At 43.1% G+C, this 15,821-nt stretch overlaps 1 protein-coding gene across 2 annotated transcripts in view; it reads right to left on the reverse strand.

The window, feature by feature from the left end:
* Window positions 1-15,821, reverse strand: part of NINL (ninein like) — a 232,276-nt gene that overhangs the window by 112,056 nt on the left and 104,399 nt on the right. For both annotated transcript variants that reach the window (XM_073557474.1, XM_073557475.1), the window contains exon 4: window positions 14,311-14,477. In XM_073557474.1, coding sequence (XP_073413575.1) covers window positions 14,311-14,477 — 167 coding nt within the window. The remainder of the gene's footprint in view (window positions 1-14,310; window positions 14,478-15,821) is intronic.

The raw sequence follows: 15,821 nt of genomic DNA on the forward strand, positions 1-15,821 counted from the left end.
TTTTACTCAACTGCATGATTGACCTTGAAATTCTTTGACATTTTTCTGCCATATGAACCTCAAAAGTAGCTGCTTGGAGTAACTAACTGAGTGGAACAGGTATGGGTAACGTTTCAAATAAGTATAGTGGTTTTGGAAGGATGGTCATCTTTATTGCTGAAATACGGCTAAACAGAGATAAAGGTAGGGACATCAATCGTGTCAAAAGAGAGTATTTCTTTATAAAGTGGTGGAAAGTTACTTTTATAGAGTTGAAAACGATGATGTAAGATTAATTCCTAGATATTTAAGAGTATCATCTTTCCTGTGAGAGCTGAAGTTCTTGCAGAGGAGATTCAATTGGGGATCAGATACATTTATTGGGAGAGCTTCTGTTTTAGTTGTATTTGTTTTCTAACCTGACAAGTTACCAAATTCTACTAGAAGGGAATATAGGTTAGCAAGAGAAATTTGGGGGTTAGTTGGGGTTAAGAGACTGTCATCCACCAAGAGGGAAAGTTTGATTTCTCCATCTTTCACCCAGACCCCCCCCCCCCCCCCTCCAAGGGGTCTCAATGCACAAGACAAGAGTACTGAAGATAATGGGCACCTCTGTCTAGTGCCGTTCTTTATTGTAAATGCTTTGGGAGAACTATGGGGAAGCCTAATTATTGCAGATGGTTTAGGACCCTTTATTCCATATACCTCAAGGGCTTTAAGCATGGATGGCCATCTGAGGTGATCAAACGCCCTGAGTCTAAGCTTTTGAGGAGAGTAGGATGTTTGGGTTTTTGGACTATAGCTATAAGGTCAGTTGTCCGTCTAGTATTGTAACCTTCCTGTCTAAATGGTATAAAACTGACCTTATCCTTATGAATCCTAGAGGGTAAAGATTAAAACGAACTGCAAGAAGTTTAGTAAATATTTTGATGTCTTGGTTAAGGAGGGCGATGGGCCTATAGTTCTTACAATCCATTCTATCCTTATCTGGCTTAGGTATTAAGGTCATATAAGAATGTAGCATGGATTCAGGAATGGGAGATCCATTTAAGTAATTAAAAAGGGGCGTCGTGGTCGGAAGAAGTTCATTTTGGAAGGTTTTATATTATAAGTAGTGTAAACCGTCTGGCCCCAGTGCTTTCCTGTTTGGTAGATATATTATATCCTTGATCTCTTCTTCTGTAATGTGTGCATTCATAGCTGTACTTGCCTCTGTAGTGAGAGTGGGTAGGTGGCATGAGTCTAGAAAAGTAATGAGATTATCCGTTGTAAATAGTCTAGATGAGGAGAGATCAGAGAGTGAATATAGTTGTGAGAAATACTCAGAATATACAGTTGTGTGAAAAAGTGTTTGCACCTTCCTGATTTCCTATTCTTTTGCGTGCTTGTCACATTTAAATGTTTCAGATCACTAAATAAATTTCATTATCTTTGTCTAATAACACAAGCAATCACAAAATAGTAATAAAGACCTTAATTTAAAAACTAAATCGGGTTTTACACATGGCGATATCGCTAGCAATATCGCTAAAGCGTCACCGATTTTGTGACGCAGCAACGATATTGCTAGTGATATCGCTATGTGTGATACTTACCTCCGACCAGCTCCCCCGCTGTCTGTCTCTGATCGTGCGAGATTGGCCGGGTCCATTTCTCGTCAGGCGCTTCCTGCTGGCGCCTACGAGCGACGCGTGGATGCGGGGGGAGGACGTCAGCATCGCTACATCGCTAGTGAGATCTGCCTGTTTGGCAGCTCACTAGCGACCATTTAGCGATGCACCAGCGATCCTGACCGGGTTGTATCGTGGTCGGATCGCTGGTGCATCGTTAAATGTAAAGGGGCCTTAAGGGAAAAAGAAATCCAAACCTACAGGGCTCTGTGTGAAAAAGATATTGCCCCCCACCATGGTTTATCACATCTCTGGCAGGCGGAGTTCAAATTCCCTAGCCACACAAGATCTAATTACTGGAATACCTGTTCTTAAGTCAAGAAAACACTTAAATAAGATATGCCTGACAAAGTGAAGTAGACCAAAGGGTCCTCAAGAGCTAGAGATCATACTGCGATCCACAGAAATTCAGGAACAAATGAGAAAGTAATTGAAATCTATCAGTCTGGAAAAAGTTATAAAGACATTTCTAAAGCTTTGGGACTCCAGCAAACCACAATGAGAGCCATTATCCACAAATGGCAAAAACATGGAACATTGGTGAGCCTTCCCAGGAGTGGCCAACCGACCAAAAATTAAATTTCATGATTAAAGGTGCCTAGTCACCAGAAACGCGTTGGAATCGCATTTCATGAACTGTTTACGCTGGTGTTTTTTATCCTCTATTGAGCATGTTTCTCAGTGAATAAAGGACCACAAATTTTTTTCACTATTTCGTTCAGCTGGATCCTTCCTTTTATTGATTACGTCACGCCCTGACACAGCATTTCCGTGCTCCGAACTGTCCAAGATGTCTTATATGGTGGGCTGAACTTTATGTTCCAAAATTTTTATCCCTGGAGGAGATGAAGGATTTAGTAAGAGACTTGAATCTTCCCAAAGATGCCGATGAGTTACTTGGATCAAGGATCAAAAGCAGGAATTTAATGTTACCAGGAGTGTCTTTTTCATGGTTCAGACATCGTAAAAACGTAAAAAAAGAGTTTGTGCCTTAATTTGCCCAGGAAGACAAGTTGGTTTATTGCATCAATGTCAAAGGTTTGATGAGTCAATTCAAAATCCAATATGATTCAGCGCAATGGCGTCTTTTTACAGATTCTTCAAAAAGTCGTCTCACAGCAGTTTTACTCCACAACAGCAGTTTTTACGCTTACATCCCTGTAGGTCATTCCGTACACTTGAAGGAAACCTACGAGAACTTGTAATTGGTTCTTCGTAAACTTAAACATGACCATGGTTGGTAAGTGTGGGGGGGATTTGAAGGTCTTGTGCATGCTGCTTTGGCAACAAGCTGGGTATAACAAATACCCTCGTTTTCTGTGTCTGTGGGACAGTGGAGACCGACAAAATCATTGGACCAAGAAGAGTTGGAAGCCGAGGATACTCACAGTCGGTGAAAAAAAAGCATCCTCCGAGAAACTGTGGTACCGCCTTATAGAGTTCTTATACCCCCTCTTCACATAAAATTGGGCTTGATGATGCAATTTGTAAAATCACTTCCAAGAGATGGGGAATGCTTCAAATACTTGGTCACCAAGTTTCCAAACCTCTCGGAGGCAAAATTGAAGGAAGGTGTGTTCGTTAGACCATACATTAGAAGGATTATAGCTGATAAACAGTTTGTCAATACCATGACGTACCCTCAAAAAGAATTGTGGACTGCATTTAAAGAGGTTGTAGAGAAATTTTTAGGTAATTAAAAAGATCTTGACTACAAAAAGATCGTCGGATAAATGCTGAAAGCATTTCAAGCTTTAGGTTGCCTGATGAGTTTGAAAGTGCATTTCCTCCATTCCGACCTTGACTACTTTCCTGAAAATTTGGGAGCTGTGAGTGAAGAGCAAGGTGAACGATTCCACCAGGACATTAAAGAGATGGAAAGAAGATACCAGGGAAAATGGAGCATTACAATGATGGCAGACTACTGTTGGATGCTTCAGAGAGACATTCCAGATGCTACTCACAAGTGTAATTGTACCAAGAGGAGCCTCAAAGGGGGAAAAAAAATGATTTTAGTGAGCTCAATTCCATTTAAAAATGATTTTCATGAAAAATTTGTAATAAAATTTTTTTATAAGTCTATTTTCATTTATTTTACGGTATTGCCTTATTTAACAAAGTTACCTAAATTATCAGGAAACATGATGTCCCATGACAAAATGGAGGTCATTTTCGGATTCAGAGCACCAAAAAACAAAAATTACGCGGAATAACCAAAACTGCTCTTTAAATTTTATTTTCTGCAGACCTGTGTAATTAGCGCTTGCTGTTTAACTTTATGATCAATTTTAAGTCTGGCTCCCATTGCGATACATTGACCATGGAAAACTGTCTTGTGAGCCTCCGATACTATTGCTTCAGAGGAGACTGATCCCTTAAGTCCATAGTTTTGTAAGTGAGAAAGTAGTTCTTCCTTGATGGAAGATTTATTTAAAAAGGTTTTATTAAGTTTCCAATGATAAGAGTGGGTACAAATTGAGGAATCTGTACCCAATTGGTGAAGTCTCTATTGGTGCATGGTCAGACCATGTCATGGGACACATCTCTGCTCCTATAAGCATGTGTAATAGAGGAGCATTTCCAAAGAAGGAATCTATGTGAGTATGGGTGTCATGAGGTGGTGAAAAAAAAAGCAGAAGGATCGGTCTTCAGGGTGGTTAATTCTCCAGTAATCAAACAGAATATCAATGAATTAATTTGCAGAATTCTCTGGAGAATGGAGTTTGGGATGGGGATGGAGGCCTATCAGTTAGCGAAAGTCTATCCTTGTGTTAAGAGAACATTATATTAAAGTCTCCTCCGAGAATTATTAGGGGGTGGAAGACGTGAGATTTTGACCAAGATTTTTTTAAGAAATTTGATTTGAGCTGTGTTGGCAGTATAGATATTGCAGAGTTTAAGGAGATTTCATAAAAACTTTTTCTAATGCTCCAGCACGGTGGCTCAGTGGTTAGCACTGCAGCCTTGCAGCGCTGGAGTCCTGGGTTCGAATCCCACCAAGGACAACATCTGCAAGGAGGTTTTATGTGTTTGCCTGGGTTTCCTCCCACATTCCAAAGACATACTGATAAGGGGAATACGGTAAATTGTGAGCCCCAATGAGGAAAGTGTAGGTGAAGTCTGTAAAACGCTATTGAGTTAATTGAGCTATATAAGCGAGTAAAACAAACATAAAATAAAATAATGCTGCAGTTACTGTAACTGTTTAAGCAAAGTGAATGGGATTTCATGAAAACTCACGCTCATTGAAAAATTAAAGACATTGTTGAATTCTACGACTTTTTTGGTGCATTTTTTCCTTCAAGCTGTTACATTTCGGTATTGAAAAAAGGAAAAAAAAACTCCTTCAAATCTGCACAAAAAAGTAATAATATATCTATCTATATACAGTGGGGAAAAAAAGTATTTAGTCAGTCAGCAATAGTGCAAGTTCCACCACTTAAAAAGATGAGAGGCGTCTGTAATTTACATCATAGGTAGACCTCAACTATGGGAGACAAACTGAGAAAAAAAAATCCAGAAAATCACATTGTCTGTTTTTTTTTCATTTTATTTGCATATTATGGTGGAAAATAAGTATTTTCAGAAACAAAATTTAATCTCAATACTTTGTGATATATCCTTTGTTGGCAATGACAGAGGTCAAACGTTTTCTGTAAGTCTTCACAAGGTTTCCACACACTGTTGTTGGTATGTTGGCCCATTCCTCCATGCAGATCTCCTCTAGAGCAGTGATGTTTTTGGCTTTTCGCCTGGCAACACGGACTTTCAACTCCCTCCAAAGGTTTTCTATAGGGTTGAGATCTGGAGACTGGCTAGGCCACTCCAGGACCTTGAAATGCTTCTTACGAAGCCACTCCTTCGTTGCCCTGGCGGTGTGCTTTGGATCATTGTCATGTTGAAAGACCCAGCCACGTTTCATCTTCAGTGCCCTTGCTGATGGAAGGAGGTTTGCACTCAAAATCTCACGATACATGGCCCCATTCATTCTTTCATGTACCCGGATCAGTCGTCCTGGCCCCTTTGCAGTGAAACAGCCCCAAAGCATGATGTTTCCACCACCATGCTTTATAGTAGGTATGGTGTTTGATGGATGCAACTCAGTATTCTTTTTCCTCCAAACACGACAAGTTGTGTTTCTACCAAACAGTTCCAGTTTGGTTTCATCAGACCATAGGACATTCTCCCAAAACTCCTCTGGATCATCCAAATGCTCTCTAGCAAACTTCAGACGGGCCCGGACATGTACAGGCTTAAGCAGTGGGACACGTCTGGCACTGCAGGATCTGAGTCCATGGTGGCGTAGTGTGTTACTTATGGTAGGCCTTGTTACATTGGTCCCAGCTCTCTGCAGTTCATTCACTAGGTCCCCCCCGCGTGGTTCTGGGATTTTTGTTCACCGTTCTTGTGATCATTCTGACCCCACGGGGTGGGATTTTGCGTGGAGCACCAGATCGAGGGAGATTATCAGTGGTCTTGTATGTCTTCCATTTTCTAATTATTGCTCCCACAGTTGATTTCTTCACTCCAAGCTGGTTGGCTATTACAGATTCAGTCTTCCCAGCCTGGTGCAGGGCTACAATTTTGTTTCTGGTGTCCTTTGACAGCTCTTTGGTCTTCACCATAGTGGAGTTTGGAGTCAGACTGTTTGAGGGTGTGCACAGGTGTCTTTTTATACTGATAACAAGTTTAAACAGGTGCCATTACTACAGGTAATGAGTGGAGGAAAGAGGAGACTCTTAAAGAAGAAGTTACAGGTCTGTGAGAGCCAGAAATCTTGATTGCTTGTTTCTGACCAAATACTTATTTTCCACCATAATATGCAAATAAAATGAAAAAAAAAAAAAACAGACAATGTGATTTTCTGGATTTTTTTTTCTCAGTTTGTCTCCCATAGTTGAGGTCTACCTATGATGTAAATTACAGACGCCTCTCATCTTTTTAAGTGGTGGAACTTGCACTATTGCTGACTGACTAAATACTTTTTTTCCCCACTGTATATAGTATTCATATTATCAAAGCACACTGATATGGCTTATTCTGGTGCAGACACCTGCAGAAAAATTAAATAGCATTTCCGCTATGTGGGAAAGTGGTCTTAAAAGCTCAACAGAGTTAGTACTCAGCTTTGTATCAATGAGTCTGAGTGCTAAATAAATATTCATGGTTTAGTCCACATGGAATGGATTATAAGCACCCCCACCCTCAGGCGTTGCTAGCAGAAGGACCTCAGACTCTGATGCAGAATCTGAAGGCAAGGCTGGCCTCACAAGCCATTCTGGTATAGCCAGGGATAGAGACTGAAGCAAACAGCCTCATAGGCATACACTGAACCCCGAACAATCCAGAAGCAGTGGTCCGCACATGGACTGTGAAATGTGGACTTGCAAAGCCAGCCTAAAGCTGGGGCTACACAGACTTTGGCCTCGACATAGGTCACGCATCCAAAGATCACTAAGTGATGCTGCTATACTGGAACATATAGCAGTTGAATGGCAGAAATCCCTTGGGAACCGTGACAAGCAAGTAGAAAATAATCTGACTTCGTTGGATTGGTTTTGGACTTGCTGGCCTCAGTACCCTAGAAGACACAATATGACCCCATTCACATGTATTAAGCTGCGATGTAGCAGCAGCATATAGCAATCTTTGACCATGCGACCCGTACTGCGGCCAAAATCGCCAGGTAACCCCAGCTTAAATCTGGGCAGAATCCCATTGTAATAACCAAATATCACCCAGCTTCCAAGCTCTCAGGTAACAATACCTCACAACCTCTGCTGCCATCTTGTGTTTAGAACTTCAAATAATAATGCCTGTAGACAAATAGATCAGCTGAATCCATAATACGGAGACCCTGCAAACACTATAGCTGGCTTCGTATTCAGTAGAGAAGCGAATGCACACATGGTCATTTCTGGGGTACCTACAACATTGATAACTTTTTATTGCATTATTTGTGAGACTTACAGAAAATAAAAACTAGCAATTATTTTGTTATCACTTCCCCACAGGATAAGTGATAACTTGTTGATTGTGGGGGGTCCGATCACTAGTACCGATGCATATGTTGGACTGTTGCTTCATTCATTCCCTACAGCGATGATGAGCAGTACGCTCTGCTTTTTCTGGAGGCACCATAGAAAATGGATAGAGTGGCATTTGGGGGTCTGACGGATAGCACCCACAAAAATAAATCATGCATTGCTCTAATCCTGCTAGGCATAAATATATATTGGTGCATTGTCGCTGCAGCGATGGTTAGTGCACAACACTGCTCCTTTAAGGCAACAAAAGTTAAGACACACCAAGAGGTTCGCTGTGACATGGCAGTGAGCTTCATTCAGCATGATCAGAATGTTATAGGGCTCATGCCCACTAGCGATGAAATCGTACGAATTCAATCCGAAAAAAAAAAAAATATCGGATTGAATTTGGACCAGTGTTAATCTGTGACGGTGTCTTCGTCTGCATTTTTTTTTTTTTTTTCCAGCTCGGATCGGATCACGATTGGACTTGGGGGTAAAAAAAGAAAAAAAAAAATGCAGCATGCTGCGATTGTCAGCAAAAATCGGATCGCATCCCCCAATAGAAGTCAATGGGTGTGTTAAAAAAAAAAAAATATATATCGCACAGCACTCGCACCATGCGAGTGCTGTGCGATTTTTAAACACCGCTGTCCTTTGAAAAGCCGGCAATTCGTGTCCAGCTACTGTAAAATCACATTGACAGGTTAGCATAGAAAAGATAGATTACATATATGACAGATTAATGGCCACTTCTGACTAATAAAAAGCCAAAACTCTAAATGTATTAACAGATTAGGCTACATGCCCAGACTAGTATTGACACCTCTCCTGCCATCTGGTTGCTGCTTTCACACTAATATTTTACACCTATTCTTCAGAATATTTTCTATGTGAAAAAACTGTAGACGCCTTTACAAAACAGATAATTCTAAGACCGGCTCACAGTCCATTAGTCACATAGGAGAAATGCAAACAGGAATGAGCACATAGTGTATATCCCTCTGGACTAGGCTGGGATAGATCCCAATGCAATAACAGTAGAGCTCAAAAGGTGCGGGGGGGGAGTATTGCTTTTAGGCATGTGGGAAGATGAAGACATCCTGGCACACAGTTATTTTTTCTGAAATAGAAAAATGATTATAGTTTAGAGCCTGAACGGTTTCCAGTGCATTGGCTTCCATTTAGTCAATAAACATGGCGGGGAGTGGGGCATTGTACTATGGAACATGCCATAGGTCTGACACCACTAGCAGTCCCTAAGAGGAGCTTTTCCATTTAAAGATGCATTCTTCTCCCTAAATCACTAAAAAAGAAAGTTAATCTCTGCCAGCTGCAGCTCGATCACGTAATATTTGGCACTTAGAATGCAGAGACCAATACGGTCTGCTTAAATCAGTAGTCGGCTGCAGTGGTCATAGGCACATATTACTTTTCAAGCCAACGCTACAGAGAAGCAGTTTGTAATTCCCTACCAGGGTGAGATCACGTTCCTTTAGCTGTAGCCATCTATACTATATGAAGTATTAGGACACATCCTTTTTATGGGGTTGCCCCATTTCAGAAAACTTTTCCCTATAAGCACAGTTTAGTGTAAAAACAAATCTGAGCTTTGCTTACCCTCCCTGGGTCCAGCACCGAGTCTCCACTGCTTGGCAGCAACGATGACATCATGTTGCCATCGCTGCAGACAATCACTGAGCTCTGTCCATGTAGACAGCACAATCTGATCAGAGCCACGGAGCTTAGTGATCAGCAGCTGTGATGTTGACGTGACGTCACCGCTGCAGCCAAACAACGGAGACTGAGCGATTACACAGCATTGGATCCCAAGAGGGCAAGCAAATCCCAGTAGATGTTTCCTCCTGACACCACCACACCGATTTGTGTATATGCATGGAGCATTAGGGTCCTAAGCAGCCTAGTGCATCGCTTCATAGATGACAGTTACGCTTTTAGGAATTGTTGTGCAGCATATTATTAATAGTGGATAATATAATAATAATAATCTATAGAATGTGTCTAATGTTTTATTGATTCTTATCCAAATAAATGCCATATTTGTGGATTCTTGTCCCCTATAGAATCGGATGCTGCTGGCACATGGCCTGATTTTCATGCATTTGCAACATAATAAAGTGTGAATTTTTGTAACTTATTCCATGTTTTTTGAGCTGCAGGATCTTTATTACATAACTCATCCAGAGCTGCATTTACACTTCTGCTCGCAACTGCATGGTCACTGAACCAGCAGGGAATGTGAGGTCCAGCTTCATCAGAGCTACTAGTAGACCCGTTGTAAGGCGTCGGGTTCCTGCAGCGGTTCAACAGGAATCCAGAGCCTCACATTCTGTGGTCTCCAATTGTCTTGCTCAACAATCCCTGCTTCCCAGACGCTCTGCCCAGACCTGCTCTGTGGGGCTGGCTATTGCTGCCACCTTTGGGTCAGCAATGGCAATGCAGGCTGCTCAGCAGCAAATCACTCCAGAGGGTAATTCCTTCTGTTACTCCACTGAGCATGCTCACGAGACGATCTCCCATTGGAGATCAGGAGCCACATGTCCAGGTCCTTCTCCAGATCTGATTGTTCCATCTCAGGGATATGGAAGCTTCCGGAAGGTTCTGGCTATAAAAGGTTCGCATGGCCGCTCGGCCATGCATTAGTATAGTCTCTAGTTGCTACTGTGTGAATAGTGAAGGATGCATGAACCTGCGAATGACTCATTAAGATCCCCTCCCTCTGATATTACGAGTGTGTATAGGGACTTATCTATAGAGTCAGCGCCAGCCAGTGGCAAGCTACAAGCCACAACAGCATCCTCCACAGTGCTAGCGTCCGACAGTGCGCCTGCTTCCGGGCATTGTCGACTAGCTGCAGTGTCTGTTGCCGCGCTGCAGTCTGCAGCTCCTCTTGGCGTCCGCAGTTGCGACGCCGCACGCACGGTAGGTCTAGGCGGATGCAGACCCTCTGCTTAGGACGCAGCTCCTGTGACCATATACCGTGCGTGCACTTCTCTGAGACCTGTGACGCTAACAGGCTCAGCCTTTTTGTGTTTTTCACTTAAGGCATCTCTGAGAGTAAACAGAGATCGCTCAGCGCACCTGGGTGACGTTCAACACCATGTTGCGTTTTGGCGCGCTCGGCACACCTTCAAAAGTGCGCAGCGCACACCAAAATCCTACTAGCGCAGGACCAGCACACGGTCTGCGCACCCTATGCTAAAGATAGGGTGCGCAGATCGCATGCAGCCGTGTGCGATAGTAGGAAGCGATGACCGGATGGGGCGGGCAGGAGGCGGGGCTTAGCGGCGCTGTGCGCTGCATGTAAAAAGCGCAAATCTGAGACCAGCCTAACACCCGTGAGCTCATCTTTGACTGAAAATTATGTAAATTCAGGATAATAAAATTGACACAACAAGAGACGGAAGAGGTATAAAGTCCAGGTTCCTACAATGAGCATTTATGGGGGTTTTGCAGATCTTGCAGCCAATTTAGGTTACTTGCAATAAAAATGCTTGAAAAAAAAAAAAAAAAAAACACTCAAAAATGTTTCCTTTTGTTTTTTTACTCATTTTGTTATTATTATTATTATTATTATTATTATTATTATTATTATTGTTTTAGTGCCATTTATTCCATGGCGCTTTACATGTAAGGAGGGGTATACATAATTAAAAAAAGTACAATAATGTTAAACAATACAAGTCATAACTGGTACAGGAGGAGAGAGGACCCTGCCCACGAAGGCTCACAATCTACAAGGGATGGGTGAGAATACAGTAGGCGAGGGTAGAGCTGGTCATGCAGCGGTTTGGTCGATCGGTGGTTACTGCAGGTTATAGGCTTGTCGGAAGAGGTGGGTCTTCAGGCTCTTTTTGAAGGTTTCGATGGTAGGTGAGAGTCTGATATGTTGTGGTAGAGAGTTCCAGAGTAGGGGTGATGCGCGAGAGAAATCTTGTATGCGATTGTGGGAAGAGGAGATAAGAGGGGAGTAGAGAAGGAGATCTTGTGAGGATCGGAGGTTGCGTGCAGGAAAGTACCGGGAGACGAGGTCACAGATGTATGGAGGAGACAGGTTGTGGATGGCTTTGTATGTCATGGTTAGGGTTTTGTACTGGAGTCTCTGGGCAATGGGGAGCCAGTGCAGGGATTGACAGAAGCTGGGGAATAGCGGGGGGGACAGGTGGATTAGTCGGGCAGCAGAGTTTAGAATAGATTGGAGGGGTGCGAGAGTGTTGGAGGGGAGGCCACAGAGCAGGAGGTTGCAGTAGGTAAGGCGAGAGATTATGAGGGCATGGACTAGGGTTTTTGCAGATTTTTGGTTGAGGAATGAACGGATTTGTGAAATATTTTTGAGTTGAAGTCGGCAGGAAGTGGAAAGGGCTTGGATATGTGGTTTGAAGGAGAGATCAACGTCAAGGATTACCCCGAGGCAGCGTGCTTGTGGGACTGGGGAGAGTGGGCAGCCATTTACTGTAATGGATAGGTTCGTTGGGGGGGGGGGGGGGGTCACGTGAGATGGGGGAAAGATGATGAATTCTGTTTTGTCCATGTTGAGTTTCAGAAATCTAGCAGAGAAGAAGGATGAAATAGTGGACAGACATTGAGGGATTCTGGTTAGTAGGGAGGTGATATCTGGTCCAGAGATGTAGATCTGTGTGTCATCAGCATAGAGATGATACTGAAAGGCAGTTATCTCGTGTTCTAAATAAAACCGCCATGTTTTGGAAACTTTTACTCACTTGGCTTTGATAAAACATTATTAATCAGGGCATGTGCGTTTTTACTGCATTTCCATTGTGGAAAGCCACTAAATGTTTTTTTTTTTACATGCATACTATCCTCCTCTCATTGAAGTTTTTTGGGATAATCTGCAAATCAAATAATCAAATAAAACACCCATTTACAGCCATAGAAAGGAACATGTTGTGAATTTCAAAAATGCACTAGGCGTCAATTTACTCTGCGAAAAAAAAAAACAAAAAAAACCACACAGAGGGTATAAGATTTTTTATAAATCCCATCCACTTAGCTGGAACTGTAAAGCCCCCCGTTACACACTGTGATATCGCTAGCAATATCGCTGTAAAGTCACCGATTTTGTGACGTAGCAGCGATATTGCTAGCGATATCGCTGCATGTGATACTTACCTCCGACCGGCTCCCCCGCTGGTTATCGCTGATCGCGCGAAAAGCTCCTGGACCATTCCTCGTCGGTGGCTTCCTGTGGCGCCGACGAGCGACGCGTGGAGCCGGGCGGCAGGACGTCAGGATCGCCGCGTCTGACAGGTAAGTAGCGATCCCCGTCCCCAGCGATGTCGCTGGTGAGATCTGCCTGTGTGGCAGCTCACTAGCGACCACCTAGCGATGCACCAGCGATCCTGACCGCGTCATATTGCTAGTTGGGATCGCTGGTGCATCGCTAGGTGTAACGGTACCCTAAGGCTACATTCAGTATTTTACTTCAGTATTTATAAGCCAAAAGCAGGAGGGGGTGATAAGTACAGCAGTGGTGACGTGTTTCTATTATACTTTCCCTCCAATTGTTAGCCTCCTGATAGTGGTTCACAAATAACGAGTATAGTATAATAAAATATACTGGGGTAAAAAGTAAGAAAAAAAAAAAACCCACTACCAAATACTTAATGTGGGCAAGTGGCCCAAGATGCTACTTTTTTTGTGCACCAAATATATGTGCAGCGTCAAAACCGCAGCAAATCGTCACTTTGGGAGCTTAGTCAGGCTCCGCAGTCAGAGCTGACAGGAATCCAGCAGAATTCTGAACACAACTTCAGATGTGGCAGAAGTATAAAACATGTAACTCTCAACACAGATAATATAAGTGATGCTATATACAAATCTATAGGTGCAACACGCGAGATTCTACATACAGGCATCCAGCAGAATTGTGAACGCAGCTCTAACTGTGACTGGAATTGAAAACATGATGTAGCTTCTGAGAGTCCTGGACATTACACATAGGTCCATCCCCTAAAATGGTGCAGTCTGCACGTTACATCTCACAGATCCCATGGCGAAAGTTTACACATACCCAGCATTCCCTGAAGAGTAACTCTTTCCTTGCTGAAGGTTGCCTGTATCTGAGGCATGTGACAAGGGAGGCAGTATGTTGAAGAGCAGGGCCGAGTCAGGCAGGCATGTTACCACTCTGTACCGCACAGCTGTGCCCATCTCTGTCCTGCCTCAGAGGTCACCCAGAGATGCCATTTTCCTGACAGGCTAAGGTTTCATTACCTGCAGACCATCCTCTAGGCACTAGTAATAACCTGCTGCGCTTCCATCATACTTCAGTTTCTAACTAGTGTGGGAATAGATTGTGCTGTGGCGACGGAGAATCTGAAGCAAATCCTGAGTCGCCTCCTGTAAAGGCTCAGGCACCCCCGTCAGCAGCAATGTCACCCACTGCCATGGTGGCCGGCTCGTGCTTTCAGCGCTGCGGCACGGCTCTCCTAAAATCAATGTGGTCGATCCCGAGGAGGCAAACTAGTCTAATTGCTGAAATGCCCAGCCCTGCATTTACTGAAACTTACATTTTCTTGGACTAAAAGCAGATACCACAATAAGACCTCCTGCGTCTTGAAGTGGCGGGTTCTCCTGCCATAAAGGATTCCTACCTCCACACTCTCCAACGACGACGACCGTCTCAGCTGACTTTTCCTCTGGTCCTTGTCATGCAAATACTTGTTGGCTTCATTTTCAACAGCTTCTCGCTCAGGATGTGTACGGCGGCCATATCTCTTGTTCCCCTTCACAAGTTTAGGTTGTGCCTCCTCAGGAATTACTACATTTACAAAAAAGGGAAATTTGTAGAAAATGCAAAAAATGATTATTTTGGTGCAATCTTAACATAACTTCATAGTGGCTGCAGGCAGGTACTATATATCAGCCCCTACTCAAATGCACAGGGTGGAGCTGCGGTACCGCACTGTGAACACGATGCAGCTGACGGAGCTGCACTTTCACACTCTGCAACTGATCACATCCGGCCAGCGCTGTCACTGGGAACAGTAGATCGGCGGAGGGTGCAGGTGTCGCACTCCTGCCAATCTGGTAGTGATGACCCATGTTAACGATAGGTCACCAATACTATAAGTACTGTACACTGTGTTCCAAATTATTATGCAAAAAATATTTCCTCATATTTTCTCTAAATTACCTATATGAATTGCAGTCATTGTTATTTTCCAGTCATCTAATATTCTAGTATAATTGCAATGTTTTTGAACAAACTGCCTATGAAAACAGTATATTTTTAAAAGTAAAAAACATTCAAAATGCATGTTCCAAATTATTATGCACAGCAGAGTTTTCAACCTTTTTATTTTTATTTTGAACAAAAAAAAATGGTCAATTGTGAAATTATAAGCATTATCAGCTTATTACAAAATGAAATCAAACAGTTTTCAAGTCAAAACTTTATTCTAGGTGATGTTACATTTGCACATAGGACGCCTTGTTCGAAAGAAGCTTCTGAACTCTGGTCCATTGAATTTGTCAGTTTTTGGATGGTTTGTGCTTCAATTGTTTTGCATGTGAACAGAATACCCTCCCAGAGCTGTTGCTTAGATGTGAACTGCCTCCCGCCATCATAGACACTCGTTTTGATGATGCTCCAGAGGTTCTCAATGGGGTTGAGGTCAGGGGAAGATGGTGGCCACACCATAAGTTTGTCTTCTTTTATGCCCATAGCAGCCAGAGATGCAGATGTGTTATTTGCAGCATGAGACGGTGCATTATCATGCATGAAAATGATCTTGCTGCGGAAAGCACGGTTCTTCCTCTTGAACCATGGCAGGAAGTGCTGTTTTAGAAACTCCACATTGATTATGGAGTTCATCTTTACCCCTTCAGGGATCCTAAAGGGGCCGACAATCTCTCTCCCCATGATTCCAGCCCAAAACATTACTCCACCTCCTCCTTGTTGGCGCCTTAGCCGTGTTTTCATGGGGTGTCCATCAACCAGCCATCCTCCACTCCATCCATCTGGACCATCGAGCATTGCACGGCACTCATCGGTGAACAAAACAGTTTGGAAGTCAGTCTTCATGTATCATTTGGCCCACTGGAGCCGTTTCTGCTTGTGTGCAGTGGATAGAGGTGGTCGACAGGATGGCTTACGCACAGC

This window comes from Dendrobates tinctorius, unplaced genomic scaffold (assembly GCF_039654945.1).
Source record: "Dendrobates tinctorius isolate UK_male_01 unplaced genomic scaffold, ASM3965494v1 ptg000250l, whole genome shotgun sequence".
In the NCBI taxonomy this organism is placed as follows: Eukaryota; Metazoa; Chordata; class Amphibia; order Anura; family Dendrobatidae; genus Dendrobates; species Dendrobates tinctorius.